The sequence below is a fragment of the Acartia tonsa genome, chromosome 14, assembly GCF_053477335.1.
Source record: "Acartia tonsa isolate MP-2025a chromosome 14, ASM5347733v1, whole genome shotgun sequence".
Lineage (NCBI taxonomy): Eukaryota > Metazoa > Arthropoda > Copepoda > Calanoida > Acartiidae > Acartia > Acartia tonsa.
The window spans coordinates 15,837,146-15,854,606 of NC_137273.1; the positions used below are offsets into that span (position 1 = coordinate 15,837,146).

Below are 17,461 nucleotides of genomic sequence, written 5' to 3' on the forward strand. Positions count from 1 at the left end.
AAAAAGCGAAGCTTTTTCAAAGTTAGGGTCGGTCCGTCCGTTCGATTGAGAAAGTGTATCAACTCTATAATATCGTTACTAGAATGTCCGCACGTCCATTCTAAACTTGTTGATTTAAAAAAAATTTAAACCAAATTTTTATGTGAAATGATTATCTGATTTTTGGAATACTGATTTCTTGGACAACAAAGCACAATGTTAAAAGCGAAGAATCTCTATTATCAAGTCCTTAAAATGTAGGCATATCCCTAAACATTATCCTGTATTTGGGCAATTTTTTCCACAAATTTACCTACAATTTTATTTCGACTTTTATACAATTTTATTCTTATTATTCAGTTCTGACACTCTACATGTGTTAATGTTTGTTTGTCCTTCCGTATCAGATCGTCTTCGTCGTCGTCTTCGGTTTTGTGCACGTTGTCATCCTTGTTATATTATTATTTTATTAGTTGACGTTAGTGTTTTGCATACAGCTATGTATAAGTAGAGAGCATGACTAAATACAAATTACCAGCTTGCATTATTTAATAATAATTTTTATGTCAGCATAATCGAAATAATATTACTTGGATGTTACACCAGATTTTTTATATACTCTAATTAAGCGGTACTCACAGCGGGCTAAAATAACGATACCTCCAATTTCCCCATGAAAAAACACCTGATACAAAACAATTAATGGGTAAAGATTGATCTATCTTCTATTGTCCTATCACTGTATAAAAAAAACTAATAATCAGCACAATAATAATAAATCCTATTAAATATTACTATTCCATGATTTCAGAGGTGTCACATTGCCTATGTTTTATAGTAATGTTAATGTGGAAACCCAAGGAGGGGAAACTTAAAAGTATCGCTTAATTGGCTGTGGTAGCCAGATCACCAAATTATAGTATGTATAAATTCATCTATAAAGAAAAGTGTTATAAAAGAATATAATTCTTACTATCATAAGGTTTCATCCAATTTTTGAAGATTTTTAATGTGATTTTGGAAGATTAAAATAAATAATTTTGGAAATTTTGAAATAAAGTGAAACATGTTTTTAATTGCTTAAATGTTTTCTTAATGCTTAAATGGTTTTGGCTTTTATCTATTGGTAATACAATCGGAGATATTTGAGGAGGTGGTGGGTTTGAGTTGGGCAACAATTCAAAATATTACAAATGTTAAAATTGGCACCTACGGTTACCATTTACATGTTTGTATAGGGAATGTTTTGGCCTGTATAAACAGTCATAACTCACTACCATGCACATGTAAGACTTCCAGACAAAGAGTAAGCAATCAAAATGTTGGTTGTCTGTTATCTAACCTAACCTAACCTAATATCCTTCAGATAGCAGGAGAGCATTGCATCACATTGGGTAAACTTGGTGATCAATTTGCATAATATGATAGATGAAACTGAGATGCTATTTGATGATTTTCAAAAACAAAGCTTTTCTATAATCAAGGTCAGTCTGTTTGTACGTCCATAATGGTTAACTCTGTTCGTTAATTTATACATGTTATAATTTTCTTACACGATAATTCCTATAACAATAAGAAATAATTTAGAAAATATTACAACTCTATAATTGTTACCAGAAAGTCCGTACTGATATAATTGTAGGATATAATTATTCTATTATAATATGTATCTTGCTGCATTAACTTTACCATTGTGATGTAAAATATATTGCCTTGTGGCACCTTTGTTATCCTTTCACACCACAGTTGTGAGTATACATAATTACATATTAGACAGGGATCTCAAGGGATGAGTCAATGGCCGATAAATTAATGTTCATCCTCAATGATGATACACAAAATTTCCTCTTTTGTATGTTCAGGTATCAGGTATCAGAATGTAGCAGGCCTCAGGAACTTGGGCGACTTCGCCATCTTGTCCAAGGCAGGGACCAAACTTGTGCTACGCACTTGTCCACAGACCCATCTGCTTTGTTACCACTGTTCTTGGCTAGCAAACCTAAATAGTATATGTTAGCCTTCTCTTGTTGTGACATGATGTCCGATGTCCGCCTATAATATATGTTTCTCTAAACTTGTGGTTTTAAACTCTAAATTTTCCTGTTTTTTTTATAAATTTCAATATGTGCTTGAGACTCTAGGTATGGAAGTCTTTGGTCCGTATGGTGTTGTTACCAAATAGCTCCAGCCTGAGCTTGTTGTATCTGGGGCAGTAGCCGATGAGGTGTTCGATGGTTTCCTCATGGAATCCACACTGTTGGCAGCCTGGGTTGTCTGCCAGGTTCATTCTAAATAAGTGTTTATTAGTGTTAGCGTGGCCAGTCAGGATCTGGCATGCATACATGACAAAAGTCCTGTTTTTGTTCTGGATGAGTTTCCAGACATTGTTTCTGGCTTCTTTCAGAAACATTCGTGTTTGTCTGCAGAATCTTGGGTCAGCAGGACTCATCCACTTCTGTTGATGAGCCCTGTCGGCCCATTCTTTGATTATACCATTGATGTATGATATAGGAATGGGTGCATGTGGTTCTGGATAGATTACCTGTTTGTTGTTCATTGCGGAGCCAAGCTTGGCTAGGCGATCCGCAATTTCATTACCTTTGTGACCTACATGTGCTGGGATCCAGATAAGTTCCACCATATTATTCTTACCTAGTCTGTTTAGTGCCTGTTTGGCTCTCGCCACGCAGGTGCTGTCCACTATATACTTACTTGCAGCTTTGATAGCTGCCTGGCTGTCAATATGTACTTTAATATTTTTACCTATGGGGTTGGTTTCTAGTAGATGTTGTGCCGCAGCTTCCATTGCCAGGATTTCCGCTTGGAACACTGTGGCAATCTTACCTAGGTGCCTGTATCCCTGTTGTTTGATATTGATACCTTTGGTTGTGTAGCCAAAACCACTACCTGATTTGGTTTTTGACCCGTCTGTGTAGACATGAATGGTGCTGTCATTTGATGGAGTGAGCTTAAACTGATATTTGTTCAGCTCATCTTTTGTTTTTATGATACTAATAAAATTACACTCACCCCTTTGCTTGTTGATGAGCTTGTCTGTTGGCAGTGATAGTTCTGGGAGTTCTTTTGCCAATTTTTCAGGTGTGGTTTTCAGGTTTTGTGACCTCTCCTTCCTTGTGTGACCAGTTACCATTCCTCGTCAACCTTAGGTAACTTTTCAGTGATAGAGCCTTAATGTGAATTTCTATAGGATGTAGATCTAAAATAATTTCCATGGCCTGTGTGGCTGTGGTTTTCATTGCATTAAGAGAGGCAAGGCACCCCCTGCGCTGGACCTTTTCTAGTTTTTTAATGTGTGTGGTTTTGTAGGCACTGTTTAGCCAAACTAGACATCCATATGTAAGGATGGGTCTGACTAGACTAGTGTACATCCACCTACACACTTTGGGTCTTAGCCCCCAATTTTTCCCAAGCATTTTACGACCTTGGTTCATTACAATATTGGCTTTCCTGGTGATGTTATCTACATGTTTGGTCCAGGTGAGTTTGGAGTCTAGAGTGACCCCCAAGTACTTAAAGGTTTTAACAACTTCAACTAACTCACCATTTACCTTGACTATGGGGTTTCTGATGTTGCGTTTTCGGGTGAAAACCATGATTTTGGTTTTTGAGGCGCTGAAACTAAGGCCACAGTCTGAGGCCCATTTTTCCATTACCTTAGCATCCTGGTTTAGGCGATCCTCTATGGTTGATATATCTATACCTGTGACTAAGTCCACTAAGTCATCAGCAAAGGCATTTATCATGCTGGGGTGTACATCTGGGAACCTATCTAAGAGATCATCTGGTTCTAAATTCCAGAAGATGATGGACATAATGCCACCTTGTGGTGTCCCCCTGGTGGGGATCTTTGTGACACACTCACCATTTAGCGTGGCTTCGGCTATTCTGTTGGTGAGCAGGTGTTCTGACCATTTTATAATAGCTGGATCTATACCTTTCCTTACCAAGTTGTTGATAATGCTACTTATGCTGGCTTTAGAGAAGGCTGCATCAATGTCTAGAAAGAGGGCACCTGTGATCTCTTTCTTTTCGAGTGATTTTTCAACCTTGTGTACTAACCTATGGAGAGCATCTTCTGTAGATATACTTTCCCTGTAACTGAACAAGTTCTTATGAAGCTTGTTGTACTTAAAGGTGGTCCTGTTGAGATACCAGAAGATGAGCCTTTCAAGCCCTTTCAGGAGAAAGGATGTCAGGCTGATGGGTCTGAGATTTTTTGGGTTACTATAATCTAGTTTACCTGCCTTTGGTATGAAAACTACTTTAGTTCTCAACCAGCTTTTAGGTACTTTACCTTGTGTAATACTTAGCTTGTAGATATGTGTGACTAGGTCCAGAATGGCATCTGAGCCATGTTGTAGCATGGCTGGGTAAATGCCATCTGGGCCCGGGGATTTATATGGACTGAAACTTTTAAAGCATGCCTTGACTGATTGTCTGTTCACAATGTTGTCAATATCTAGATTACTTACACCAAAGTCTCTAGGGACATACTGTTCCTCCTCTGGTACACTGGGGAAATGTGTGTCTAATAATACCTTTAAAGTTTCTTCTGGGGAGCAGGTGAAATCACCTTCTTGATTTTTTACTGTACCTAGTTCAATCTTGTTGCCCTGGGCTAGAACTTTTTGTATTCTGCTTGCCGTGGTGAGGTCTGAAAGTTCGTCACAATGACGTTTCCATCCCTCAATTTTAGCTGTTTTGATGTCAGATTTATACTTACTTTTTAACCTGTCATATGCCTCTTTTGTCTCAGCTGTATTATACCTGCGATTTTTGACGTTAGCTCTGTGTAGCTTACGTTGTGTTTGATTAAGATTACCATTCCACCAAGGTGGTCTTCTTTTACCTTTGAAGAATCTCAGCTTGCAGCTAGAGTTATAGGAGTTGATAATAGCATTTTCTAATCTATCCGTTAGTATGTCTATGTTTTCACTACTTGTATTAATACCTGAAATTTCTTTGTTCAAATTTTGACCAAAGAGAGACCAGTCTGTCTTTTTTACATTTCTGTACGAGTTGTCCATATTTGGGTCAGCTATGTTTTTACTTACAATGAGGTCAAATTCAATTTTACGGTGATCTGACATTGTTTCATCACTAGATACCTGCCAGTTTACTACTTTGTCTAAGACTTTAGTGTCACCTATTGTGATATCAATTACCTCTTGTCTCCTACAATCGGAAAAAGTGTAATCATTACCTTTATTTAGAATGTGTAAGTTTGTGGAGGACAGCCATTCCATGAGCTCTACGCCCCTTCGGTTGTCATTTGAGCTGCCAAAAGCTGTACTATGGCAGTTTGAATCGCTACCAATTAGTAGGGACCATCCTTTGGTCCTGCAGAAAGTTGTGAGCTCTCTCAGCAGTTCCGGGGGTGGTGGTGGTGCTCCAGGTCCCTGGTGATATTCCATGTATACACTAGAAATAACTAGAGTGGTCCCATCCTCCAAATGCATGCCCACTGAGCACATATCCGGAGAACAGAACTGATTTATCTGCCAACAATTAATATTGTTTGATACTAAGATCCCTGCCCTGTTCTTAGTATTAGGCTTACCACAAAAAAGCTTATGTTTTTTTGAGAAACCAGTAATTTTGAAACTTTTATGATTAAAATTTGGCTCTTGTATCAGAGAGACAAATCCTGCGTAGGCAAAGTCAATGTTGTTACTATTTAAGCCTAAGCTTAAGTAATTGTCATGTACTGCTGTAGCTGCGATGGCTTTATGTAAGTTGATTTGACTAAATTTTAGTCTAGTTTGAGTAGGTGGCGTCATTATTTATAAAAATTATTTAAGGGGGGAAAATTTATATAAATATACTAAATAGAAAAATACTTAGTTTTTCTCCTGCATGGAGGCTCCCTCCTGGAGGGGTGGGAAACCTTCCTTCTTCCTCTCACTCCAATCCTCCAGAGCTTTACCCCAGACGTCAGAGTATGTGTAAATGCTGGTCTTCAGCTGGCTGCCTTGGTCAAGGATGTTGTCCAGGGCGTCCTCGGCTACTTCCACGACAATGCTAAAAAATTTAGCACCCTCTGGAAGCTCCTCATCCTTGTTCAAACATCCCTTGACCACCTTCAGATGTTTTTCCCTTAAAAATGGATTATATAACCTGAGAAAGCTTTCCATTAAGGGCCTTTCTTTCCAGGCCAACCTCTTGAGGTTCTTGACGGAGAGGCACACGAACGGCATCTCCCCTGGGCCGTATGCCGCATACTTGTACCCCAGCCGTTCCCTGCCCTCGGGCACTCCGGCTTGCCGGATTGTCCTGAGCACCTGACCGGATTGAACACTATCCCCCCCTCACCCATTATTTAAAAAAAAATTAATACAAGGAAGGTGGGGTTTAGTTTTTCGTTTGGTTATTTATTTCTTTAGGTCAGGTTAGGTTTAGTTATATTGGGTACTGGGTAGCCCACAGAGTCAGGGCACTGCAGGTATAGGCCCAAAGGTACGCCCTCCGGAGTGGTTAGGTTTAAGAAAAAGATATCGCCATCTCCTCCACAATGTTTGAATTTATTCAAAAAATAAATTGGGGGGGGGGGGGAGGGATTATCAGTGATCAACAGGCACTTTGTGTGAAAGCACCAAATATTTATATTAAACAATATCATCACTATATTAAACAAGGAAAATTTAAGTAGTGCAGAAACAAAAAGTTTTTAAATATTGATTACTTATTGGGATGTTTCGCATATTGCACGGTACCCTATCATCATAGGAATTACCATTTCATGTATCAAGTCAATGGGAAAACTACATAACGTGAAAAATTAATGCACAAAAAAACTTTTAAAATCAGCCATCTTTTAGAGTTTCTACGTAATTAAAATAAGACTTATAGATAGGAATCATAAAGTTTAAAGGCGATATGACGATTTTAACAATTTAACAATGACGGACGAACGGAATGACCCTAATTACAGGAAATCTTTGGTTTAATAAAAAAAGGGTAGAATTTTAAGGTTTGGTGATAAATATAATAAATTTTATTCTAATGATAGGGAATTGGATTTTAACAGTGATGTGCGATAGGGGGTGTCAACACCTTCCTCAAAATTGCAATTGGGAAGGCCTGCCTTTCCCTTTTCTTAATATCATAATGCTTTCACACACCCCTGGTGAGACGATGTGAACGCCACTAGATGTTAATAAAGTGAATAGGAAGATTTGTAAACTTAAAAGCAAGATAAACATTTACTTTCCAAACTTAGCAGAGTATATATGGATTTAATACTACTTGGATCTGACACCAGATTTTTTATGTACTCCTCTAATAAAGTAAAACTTGTAACTGGCCGAAATAAAGATCACCCATCCCCTCCTACTGAATTAACTAACTAACCAATAAGTGATGTCCATGTTAGCAACAAAAATTGACAAAAATTTTCCCCTGTAATATATAAATACTAGCGGATACGCCCCTAGAGGCTCTAGGGGAAGTCTACCCTCACTTTCGATTCTATTTCTATAAAGTGAAGAAAAAAAATTTTGTTGGGGGGGAAATTTTTCTTTGGGTGATTTCTCTTCGGATGGTGGACACACCCTTCCCCAAATAGTAAAAAACCTTTCTTGGGTCTATAAGAAGCTACTCTGTAAAGGAGACCCATTTCGGTTCAGTGGTTACCAAGATCCTTCGCTATAGACAAAAAAGCTTACTACTTTATATAATAGGATAGAAAATCAGTTTATCATTAATCTATTTTGATATGAAACAATTATATTTTTTCATTTTTGCACTGCATATAATAAACATAATTCTCATATTGTTAATTTTTATTTTATTTCCATCGAGTTCAACGTGGTCCTTGTATATCATGCTGAATTAATTATTTGAGAAGAATGGTTAATTAATTAATAATCAGAGAGAGAGAGAGAGAGAGAGAGAGAGAGAGAGAGAGAGAGAGAGGGGGAGAGAGAGAAGGAAGCGAATAAAGGAAAGAGAGAAAGAGGGCTGAATAATCAGAACAAACCATTTTTAAGTAGGAGAATGAATAGACAATCTTTTGTACAACCCTAAAAATTTTTTTAATCTGAAATATCTTTATGAAAAAAAATCATTAGAAAGAAATTTGATATTTTAATGTTGTGTGTTTTTAACTTGATAACCCCTTTGGTGGCTGTTATTGGGGGGTGTAGACTAGGGCAGGTTCATATCGGAATTAGACAAAGAGGGGATATGCAACAAATAAAATTAACCTTTAAATCATTTCTGACCGAAAAAGAATTTTTAAAAATTGAGTTTTAGAACGCGACCACTAAAAAAATATATTTGATTACTTATTAATATGCAAAGACAACATTTAAATTTTTTTTTGAATCAGAACTATGGCTTCATGGTGCTCCCTGGAAAGGCCTTGAGGAGCTGAATCAGGAACTTTTGTCCTTTTCAAAATATCTCGTTCCTAGCCTTAGAAATCACTAAAAAACCACATTTTTTTAAAGGTTTATTGAGAATTGTCCAATTTGTAGAGGTATTTTAGATTTTCTCAGGCTAGGAACGAGATTTTTAAAATTGGTCATAAGTTCCTGATTCTACTCCTCAATGCCTTTCCTGGGAGCACCATGAAGCCATAGTTCTGATTCAATGAATTTTTGACTCCCATTTACAAATAGCTATACAATTGAATGTCTGGTTGTCAGCGGTTTTAAGACTTTGGATAAATTTTATATCATCCAGAGGTGTATTATACTCATACAAATCATTTGCAGATCCCCGCTTTGGCCTCAGAAAAAAAATGTCCAAAATCGACCCACCCTAGTGTAGACACCTATAGGTGTGGAACCATAGGAAGACATATCCAATCCCCTTATTTTTTTACCTCTTAAATTTTCTATCAATTAATACAACCTCCTACACCCCCTCCCCTTTTTGTATGCTTCTGGCTATATTAATTATATATAAATGAAGATTATAAAAAAAAATATTTTTTTAACATAAACATATGTTGTTGTTATTTTATATTTTGTTAAGTTTTCCTATTAAGCATTTTGTATTTATTTAGGGAAAAAGGTAAGATATTAAAAAATCTTATATGATTAAATAATAATATCTTAAAACCACTTTTCAATGGTATTGTAACTTAAAATTTAGCTCAAGCATTAGTATTAATATTACATAAATCTTTATTTTAGTTTATGAATTTTCATTAATTTGCCAGGCATATTTGTAAATATTAATGGTTTTAAAATTTTTAAGTAGGTTTTAAATATTTTGGGGCCTTAACACCAACCCCCAAAAAGTCTTTTGAGGTTAATAAACATAGGGCTTAATTTGTTATGCGGGAGAGGAGTGGGTTAAAATATGAAATACAGTTAGAAATATTTTTTGTGGGTAATTAATAATAATCCTTTTTTCAAGATTTACAGGCAAAATTTGTTTTATTTGCTTCATTTGGTCCATCTGTTTCAAATCAAATTAAGCCAATTACGTGTTTGTATTAAGGTTAGATTAGAAGTGTGAGCATTATTTTTAATCTTATACAAAATTATATTATTATTTAAAATGTTGAAATAATGTGAACATAAAAGATTTAAAAAATATTCCATTATCAGAAATTTTTTAAATATTTATATATGTTTTTAATTATTTAAAAAAATAGCCTTGATATAATCATTGTTCCATTTTATAACATGAATTTAATCTAAACACCTGTTTTAAGAATTATTGCAAATATGCAATTGTCAACAGTCATTGTAGGAATATTTTAGGTGATTTAAATTCAAGAAAATATAGAATTATTATGACCAAACTTATTTATTTTTTCTTTTTTTTTCTGTGTTATATAATAATGTCTTTATTATTATAGAATAATTCTTGAAAATGAAGTGTTTATTCAGCTTGTTAGCACTAACATATATTGTGGCAAATGCAACTGCTCAAGGTAAGTTCAATTATAAAATTATGAAGTAGCATGAATTCTATCCTTATATAAGAGTAACAGGATGTCTGTCTATACGTGTGTACCAAAGGATCTCTCCAACTGCTGAACTGATATGGTTCTCCCATAAAATGTAGCTTCTCATAGTCCTGGGACGGTTTATATCTATTTTGGTGGATGGTGCAACCAACCTCCCCAAAGAAATCCAACCAAGAAAATAAATTAGAGATCATTTTGAACTCAGTTTTATTTTATTATTAATTAGATGGCTTTACTATTGCAACTGACAGAGATCTTGCAGCCAACTTTAAGAGATGCTTCTTCTACAAGAGACTCTCAGTCATTAAAAAGGAAAGAGTTTCTGCATTTGATATTGATGAATGCAAGGTAATACAAGATTTTAATCTTGAAAACCAAGAAATTTATTTTTTATACAATGAGATTTGCTTTGTAATATATAGGTATTTTTAATGATTTGTTTAAACTGTTTAAAAAAAGAAATTCCAACTTTATATTGAGTTGCCTAATTAAATAAAATTTTATATAATATTATTATAAAATTATAAGAGTTATTTCTAGATTCTGAGACCATATTATGTATTAAAACTTAAAAAGAGTTATAGATGTTATAATTGAAAATGTTTCATTATCAGTCACTGTGTGATGACCGCCTAGAGTGTGTTGTATTCCAGCAAGAAAGTGGAAAATGTATCCATTATATTGTATTGCTGGCCAAAAAGAAAGAGCTGACTTCTGGAATAAGCAACTGTGATAAACCAGGAGTACCATCAGGTTAGAAATAATTATCAAATTCAAATCCTTATCCTTATAATAAAGTAACAGGATGTTTTTCTGTTTGTTTGATTGTTTGTATGTTTGTCTGTACCGATGGATCTTGCTAACTGCTAAACCAATCAGGTTCTCTTTAACAGGGTAGTTTCTCATAGGTCCTGGAAAGGTTTATAACTATTTTGGGGAAGGGTACCACCACCCTCCCAGAGAAATCTTTAAAAAATGATTAAAAATTTAAATTCTTGCTTGAACGCAACATAGACAAATTATTTTTCAAATTAGATATTTGAAATAAAAAATTGAAAAACATATAAAGTGCCACTAGATGTATCTAGGGGCATAGCCGATAGTGATAAATAATTGATTGTCATAAATTTATTTAACTGTTATATTATTTCAAATTCAGAGAATGCTCCTGTATGTGTTACTTTTCTGGGTGCCCCTAACTTTGTGAGATACTTTGTTCCTGGGAAAGTTGGCTTACCTGTGGACTGTGCCAATATATGTGATTCTGACGAAAAGTGTGTAAAATGGCAACACAACAGGAAGAATTTGAAATGCAAACTTGCTCTTCTTGAAGGTAAATTCAAAATTTGAGTAATCAAAAACTGAGGTCAATTCTTAAAATAACCTTTGCCCCACTCAAATCAGTTTGCCAATTTAAAATTTTAGTGAGGCAAAATTATCCCCTCTTTATTTTCTAAACCAATACAGTTTTAACCTTAACACTACAACTTTAAGCTTTTTGTCTGCAACAGTAATGTATTAACTATTAAAATGAATAAATAATTTATTTTATTTTTAGGAAAAGGTATTTTGCCATATTTTGTATATGGCCCTAAATATTGCCTGGCTTAAAAGGTAAATTTGACTACTTATATATTTAAATTATTAATTAATTTTTATAATTTTTTTGTTTATTTAAGGAATCATGACTTGGTTTGAAAATGTGGCACTATATAATCTCACTTAAAAGACTTCTAAAATTAATTGTAATCATACATTTTTAACAAAATTTAAACTTTAGAAACAAATCAAATTTTTTGTGAATTAAATTTTGAACTCTATATAATTTTAATATAATATGTATTTTCTTAGTGTCCATAATGGCAAATACCAATTTATAGATAAGAAATTAAGTTAAAAACTGAGTTGGACTCTTTATTTGAGAAGAAGTAATGAATCCAATCAGATATAAGCCAGATCACCAAATTTTATTTTGTACAAATTTATCTATGAAATAAAAACATTTGAAATGTCCGTCCGTCTGTCCATCTGTCTGTCTGTCCGTCCGTCTGTCCATCTGAGACAAAGTGGGGGAAACGTGATTTTCTCAACTCCTATAAAAGATAGAAAGCTGAAATTTTTAGTGAAGATTCTTATACCATATGCCCATCTAATCTATACATTGTTTTGTCCACCTGTTTGTTATTTGGGGTGCTAGATCGATTCCTAGATTTTTATGTTTATGTAATTTTCTCAACTCCTTTTTAAGATAATAGGCTGAAATTTTCAGGGATTGCTTAAATTTACATTCTAAATATTTGTCTTCAGTTTTATTGCGATTTTTCCATTTATGAGGGTGCTAGATCGATTCCTAGATTTTTTGGTTTTCTATAGTTTTCTTGATTACTATTCAGGATTTGCGGCTGAAATTATCAGGTATTAAATATGCTCATATTCTACATAATTTTTATCAAGATTCATAAAGACTTGTCTATAAATTGCAGTGCTAGATCGATTCCTAGATTTTAAAATTTTTGTGATTTTTAAGGTTGGGTGATTTTTAAGTCTTCCCAATTTTCCTATTTTATCAAGATTACTGTTTATTGTATGACACTTCTTTATAGTAATTTTCCCCGATATTAATTCATAATTTTTGAGCTTCGCTACTTATGGATGTTGTCATCCTTGTTAAAATTTAATTCAGTTAATTCAGTTACAAAATATTGATCTAACCAGCATCAACTTTTAAAGATTGAAGATGTTCAAGTTTTTGCTGATTCAGAATCAAACAGGCCGGAAAATTTTACTTAATTGGTGTCCTTTACATTACAGTTAATATAGAATGCTCATAAGTTATATAATTTTTTTATTTTCCAAAGATTGCTAGTATAATTTTGTGTGTCTTTATTAAAAGATCTCAGCAACCAGTTGTCCAAATTTGTTCTTCCACTTTTCAGGAAAGTTATCCCTAGTGTAGGTTGGTTTGTCATTCACTTGTCCCATTTTCACGCGTATGTTGTTAAGAGCAGAATGTAAATTTTCAACCTCTAAAACTTTGATTGATCAATCTAATACTCTAAATAAAGCTAAAAAAGATACTGAAATAAATTTTTACCAAACACTCTGATAATACTCAAATAATCAATTAAGTAAACACTCTAGTAAAAACTCTAATAAAGACTCTCATAAAACTGTAGTAAACACTCTAGTAAAACTGCAATGATAATCACCTAAATAAAACTCTATTAAACACTCTAATTCATCTCTGTTGGGGCACTTTAAAACCATCTCATTCATAAACTGTCCTATACAGTTTTGATAAAAAGCAAATTAATAAATTAATTTTAGTGGGTTCCTATATTATATAATCTAATTTTTTTTAGCTGGAAAGGTTTTTTTGATTGGATAATTTTATTTTTTACCTTAGTCTAACAATGTTAGGTAAATAGTTGCGTTGAATTGACGTAGTTTTAAAAATTCTAATTTAGATTTATTAAAAAATTTAGCTAGAACTCTAAATAATTCTTTTTTTCTGGCACGTTTTGCCACTCTGGTCAACAAAGAAGGAATTAATCTTATGATTTTCATTTGTTTATCTGCGTAATTGTCTAATATGATCCAAAAATTAAAAAATAACATTTTTGTTTTTGAAATATTTTTTTAAAAATATTTATCTATCCTTGAAAGGTTTTGTGATTTTTCTCGTTTAATATATATTTGACGTTAGAAATATTTTTGGTAATTTTGGCCATTTCTCTTAGGAGGTTGGTGTATCCTTCCCAAAAATAGCTATAAACCTTCTCAAGACCTATGAGAATCTACACTGGAAAGGCGAAACAAACCGTTTCAGTGATTTGGTACAGACAGACAAAGATCCTGTTAACTTTAAATAAGGACTAATTTATATCTTATCCTATAATATAAAGTGGTAAATATTTTTCGTTCTCTAAAGCTAAATATCTCGGAAATTCTGATCTTATTTGGTTGTAATTTTTAAGGATATCTAGTGGTGGTTTTTATGATCCTTTTGTTTGGAGCAAAAAAAAACAGACATAAATCAGCTTGTACTATTCAGAGAAGCTCATTGTTTTGGTTTGGTTTTAGGCTATTCTACAATGCTTTTAATTCTTTCTCTCTAATCAAACAATATTCACAAAGATGTAGAGGCTCATTCTTTCTTAACTGAATATCAAACTGGTACCCAAAGTTTTATGATTGATTTACCAAACACTTTGGGTACTTTTATTTTGCAAAATAGCTATATCATCATTTTTAATGTACGTCAATTTATTGTCTATTGTAATATAGTAACTTTGGATCCAAAAATAAAACTAGTCTGAAAATTTGGGTATAAACCAACATGCATGAATTGTATAATATTTTTGCAAATATATAAAAAGTATAAAAAAAACATTTTTTGTCGATGTTTATTATTAATTCATCATATTACATAAATCATAATAATATTATGCTTTAGGCTTAGAAATACTGAAAGGATTTCGATATTTACTTAACTGTTATAGTTCTCCTTTACAATGTAGCTTGTCATAGGTCCTGTTAAGGTTTTTAACTATTTTGTGTGAGGGTACCAACACCCTCCCAAAAGAAATTGTCCCTAGAAAAAAAATAGAGTAAACAAGGATATAATCAGCTCATCTTAACAAAGACAAATTATTTCTCAATTTCTTGACATTTTACAAAAAAAAACATTTTTTGTCAATATTTATTATTAATTCATATTATATACAATCATTATAATATTATACTTTATTATTAGAAATACTGAAATTATATTATTATGATATGAACAATACATCACAAGTGATATGCAATAGTTTTCAAATACCTTGTTCTTCAGGGATACAGAGATAGGACAATGAAAAATAAAATAACCTTCCTTAATTTCCAAATTGTTTTCTTAAAGTCGTACGTAGAATTTGCGAACATTTAGATTTTGTGAAATAATCAATTCATAACAGTTCTAATAATATTTTACGCAAAAAAATATCAGTGCTGTAAATCGCACTTCTTTTATAGTCAATCTCTCTTAGGTAACTCAAAAAACATAAGAGTTAAATATAGAAGCAAAAGGTAATATATTTCTGACATTGTCCTCTCCCTCCCTGTCTTGATTTACATTTTTAAATATATTTTAATTACTGGGTGGCCCTGTACTTTTCTAAATGCAGTAAAATAGCTATTTATTGCATTGTATCATAAACAGCTATCCATGATAGTTAAATGAAAAATTTAAAGATTAATTCCAGTTTTGTTATTTTATCATTTGCCCAAAATTGTCTATCTTACAATATGAACTGATTCTAATCCACTGGATATTATTCAGTTTCCAAAAAATGTCTTTCAAAGTTTGAATTATACATAAAAATTAGTATAAAAATTATTTTCAGAATATATGAACAAGTCTTTGGTTTTAGATTGTATTTATTTTCAAAGGGGCCACCCTGTACAATATCTTTACATTATTACATTATTCTCATATCTAATTAAAAATCAACATTAAAAAATTAGTTTAAATACATATGTACGATACGTACAATATACAAATAGGAATTTGTGTAATATAAAAGGATAAGGACATTTAGAGTTTTTGAATATTTTATTTTCATATAAAATTTTAAATAAGTGCACGTTCTTGATTTTTAACAACATAATTAACATGTCAAATTTTTCAAGAAAAAAAATGTCAAAAATTTGTTTTTCCTATTCTAAATTAATATAAATATATTTTTATTTTTGAAAGCTCATAAAGTTTTTTCTTTTTATCTAATTTTAAAAAATGAGTTTAAAATTTGCAAATATTTATTATTTATATTAATATAATAATACTTTTGTTATAAGGATTAAAAAATGTTTGTACAATCACATCATTAATTATGCTTAAACATATTATAGATATAAAATAATGACATCAAGATTTAAAACTTTTTTTCTTTTTTATAAATACATAATACAATTTAGGTTTTTATACAATATAAGGATAAATTTCATGGTAACTATTAACAAAAATTAATAGAAGAATTAGGCATGAAAATCAACTTTTTCTGCACTAGAATAACTATAATTTTCTCAATTTGATTTGAATGTTTAAAATTAAATGAAAATTTAATAAACCAATTTGGTTATTTTTACAATAGTTTTACCGTTTTTCTAACAAACAACCAAAATAAAAAAAAATCTGTTAATGGTTTCTTTTAACCTTATTCATCTATTGTAAATTGGCTTTCTCTCATTGGGCTATTGAATCTGTAAAACTATCCTAATATTTTTTTATCTGTAAAGCAAAAAAAGATGTTTAGATTATTAATATTTTTTTATCAGAATATCTCTCTATCTTATTCTCTCTCTGTTAAACTATTTTGAAACTTTTTTCTTGTTAGACTTAGTAAGAAGAAAAAATAAATTTGTAAGCAAAGATTAACTGTTCAAAGAAAAGAAACTGCATTATCTTTTCATATTAAATTTCCATTATCACCAAACCGTTTGAAATGATTCCAAAACGGTAAACCATTTTAGAAAAACTAACAAATTTACTTGACCTAAAGCATTAATTGCTATATTAGGATAGAAATTCCCCACTAGGTTTGAGTCCCACAAGGTTATAGCCATGTATGATTCATGTTTTCATAGTAAAGGTATTTTTTAACAGTTTTGTGCAAAATAGGTGATAGGATTGCTGAAACCTAATTTAAACATGAACAGCAATAAAACACATATCAAATAACCAAAATGCCTGTTTTGCCGAAACGCTGAATTTTGCCATTCAGCATAATATCTTATTAAACCATTCCCAACCAATTAAAATTTGCTGACATGCTAATAGCTTAATATTAAATTAATCCATCTTAATAATTCATTAATTATGGATTAGGATATTTTAGCACAGTCAACTCTTTAGTAGGATTAAATACACAATAAATAAAATCAATACACAATTAGAATATAATTATCCTTTTATAAAAGTTACAGGATGTATAAATGTCTTACAACTTTACCCAATTCTCTACTCTGACCATGGAGAAACATATTGACCAATCTCTGAGGACTATATTTCCAATCTAAATAAAAAAGAACAAAAATTTCCCTGTCACAATATCCATGTGTTCTATATACATTTGACTTCTTACCGCATGTTCATACTGTTATTGTTTAATTATGCACTTTGTAATGGTTAGAATTTGCCCTCTCTTGCATGAAATATTCCTTGTATTGTAAGATGAATCTAGTTTTGTGAGGAAAGAATGTTCTGATTGGCAAGACTTCTTACGACTGATTAGATACACAATTTTTCATTTTAGCATCACAAAAAGACAGCTTTGTAAACTAAACAGAATGGTAGAATGCTACCTTTGGTAACTTATATTAAAATGGAAAATTTAATAGGTAAATATATATTTCAATGCTATTATCCTCATTATCACTGACTCTCTTTTTTAATTCTAAGAGTTAGCTAAATAGAAAATCAGCAAATAAAATGGAAAAAATTCAGAATATTGACCATGTATAAAAAGATGAAACATCGCTTCCGCATAAAAATCC

The 17,461-nt window shown here is 32.1% G+C and overlaps 1 protein-coding gene across 1 annotated transcript; it reads left to right on the top strand.

Annotated features, from left to right (window-relative positions):
- The first annotated feature begins 9,806 nt into the window (after positions 1-9,806).
- LOC145306073 (uncharacterized) lies at positions 9,807-11,934 on the top strand. The gene is made up of 6 exons (XM_080148002.1): positions 9,807-9,889; positions 10,152-10,273; positions 10,540-10,678; positions 11,085-11,258; positions 11,484-11,539; positions 11,605-11,934. The coding sequence occupies exons 1-5, from the start codon at positions 9,829-9,831 to the stop codon at positions 11,534-11,536; spliced, it is 549 nt and encodes a 182-aa protein (XP_080004128.1). The 5' UTR covers positions 9,807-9,828; the 3' UTR covers positions 11,537-11,539; positions 11,605-11,934.
- The last annotated feature ends 5,527 nt before the right edge of the window (positions 11,935-17,461 follow it).